Raw genomic sequence first — 2,085 nt, 5'->3', positions numbered from 1 at the left:
TCACCCGCGACCGCTGCAACACCACCAAGGGCCAGGAGGTGACCTCCATCCTCCGCTGGGCCAAGGATGCAGGTGAGGGGCTGGGTGGGGGTAAAGCATTGGGGTTTGGGGGTGTTCCCACCATCACCCCTGACCTTGTGGTGCAGGCAAGGCCGTGGGCATCGTCACCACCACGCGGGTGACCCACGCGACGCCCAGCGCTGCCTATGCCCACTCTGCCAACCGTGACTGGTACTCGGATGGGGAGATGCCCCCGGACGCGCTGGAGGGCGGCTGCAGGGACATTGCCCGGCAGCTGGTGGAGAACATCCCTGACATCGAGGTAGGGATGGGGACAGGGCCACCAGAGATGTGGGATGGGACCACACAGGGGTGAGGGTTGGAGCGGCCCAGGGCTGGGGTATACATGGGACCAGGACTCCCAGTGAGTGAAGGGATGGGACCCTCAGGAGATGTTGGGCTGGAACCACTGGTGGGTGAAGAGCCAGGACAAAGTGGGTGCAAGGATAGGACCACTCCAGTAGAGGTGAGGCTGACAACACCAATGGGTGCAGAGTTGGGACCCCCAGAAGATGCTGGGCTGGGACCACCAGTGGGTGAAGAGCTAGAACCCCCAACAGATGCGGCACCAGGACCACCCATGGGTGCAGAACCAGAACCCCCAGCAGATGTGGGACCAGGACCACCCATGGGTGAAAAGCCAGGATCCACAGTACATGTGGAACCAGGACAAACCATGAGTAGAGAACCAGAACCCCAAGTCAATATGGGACCTGGACCACCCATGGGTGAAAAGCCAGGATCCACATCCAGTGTGGGACTAGACCACCCATGGGTGGAGAACCAAAACCCTCAGCAGATGTGGGACCAGGACCACCCATGGGTGGGCTTTCAGCACGTTGGGTGTATATGTGACCAGACCTCATCAGATGCAGGGCTGGGACCAGGAGTCACCCCAGACCTGTCCCACATCAGCTCTCTCCATTCTCATCCTTCCCATACCCCAAACCCTCCATTTCCCCCTGGTTCTGCCCCTCGCTGCGGATCCACACAGAAATGCAGCCTGTAAATAAATACTGTGTGTCCTTCAAACCAGCCCCAAAGCCAAACATCTCAGCCTGTTATTTCGCTCTTTAATAGCCTCTTCTCCTGTTTTTTTCCCTTTAATATAAATTTAACTCTGTCCCAGGCTGGAAATAATTATATAGTGGGGAAAAGACTTTTTTTGTCCCTTTTTTTTTGGCTTAATAACTTTGGCGCTGGTGTTTTGCAGCTTTATAATTCACCTTCTGCATGGAGAAAGTGGGGGGATGAAAGAAAAGACCTAAAATCTCTGCTTGGTTATAAATAACAGAGGCCAAATAAATCAGGCTCCAAAGCAAACAGCGGGAGCCACGGGATGAGGCTCCATCCCAGAGGGTTCATGCGGGGATCCCACTGTGGAGCATCCCTCCCACCGATGGGGAGAGCAAAAACTCATGGAAAAGCCAAGTTTGCTGCTGGAGATGGGTATTTTTGGCCTGGTTTTAATTAATAGGAAGAGATTCCGGGTTATTTTGAGCAGGGTCAGATTCCTTGTGTGTTTTTTCCATGTGTTGCCGGGGTTTTCCTGGATATCCTGCGCTGCCTCCTTGGGGTTTTCCCCCGTTAAACCCCAATTGGGAGAGAAGCATGAAAAATAATGACAAAACGACTTGAAAAATGCTTTTTCCCCTTTTTCTGCAGGTGATCCTGGGCGGGGGGAGGAAGTACATGTTCCCCAAAAATGCTAGTGATGTGGAATATCCCCATGAGGACAAGCACCGGGGCACCCGCCTGGACCGCAGGGACCTCGTCCAGGCGTGGTATGATGCCAAGCCCCCTGGCAAGGTGACAGGGACATCGCTTTGGGAGGGGGGACACCCCACTGTGACCTTACAAAGCCATTTGGGGGATGGAATATTGTGGGGAGAGGGGGGATAGAGCAGCCCTGGGGTTGGCTGAGGGGATGGGGAGGTGACAATGTGCCTGTCCCCAGGTTGCCAAGTACGTGTGGCACCGGAGGGACCTGCTGGCGCTTAAGCTTCACACTAGCGGCGTGCTCCC

General features: G+C 55.3%; 1 protein-coding gene across 1 annotated transcript in view; it reads left to right on the top strand.

Moving 5' to 3' along the window:
* Window positions 1-2,085, top strand: part of ALPL (alkaline phosphatase, liver/bone/kidney) — a gene marked incomplete at its 3' end in the record, with an annotated part of 5,874 nt that overhangs the window by 1,773 nt on the left and 2,016 nt on the right. The window contains exons 4-7 of the mRNA XM_010014676.1: window positions 3-72; window positions 147-322; window positions 1,726-1,869; window positions 2,018-2,055. Of these exons, the coding sequence (XP_010012978.1) occupies window positions 3-72; window positions 147-322; window positions 1,726-1,869; window positions 2,018-2,055 (428 nt within the window). The remainder of the gene's footprint in view (window positions 1-2; window positions 73-146; window positions 323-1,725; window positions 1,870-2,017; window positions 2,056-2,085) is intronic.

Source organism: Nestor notabilis, unplaced genomic scaffold, assembly GCF_000696875.1.
Source record: "Nestor notabilis isolate BGI_N333 unplaced genomic scaffold, ASM69687v1 scaffold8875, whole genome shotgun sequence".
NCBI lineage: Eukaryota > Metazoa > Chordata > Aves > Psittaciformes > Psittacidae > Nestor > Nestor notabilis.
This window is presented reverse-complemented; position numbering and strand designations above follow the sequence as displayed.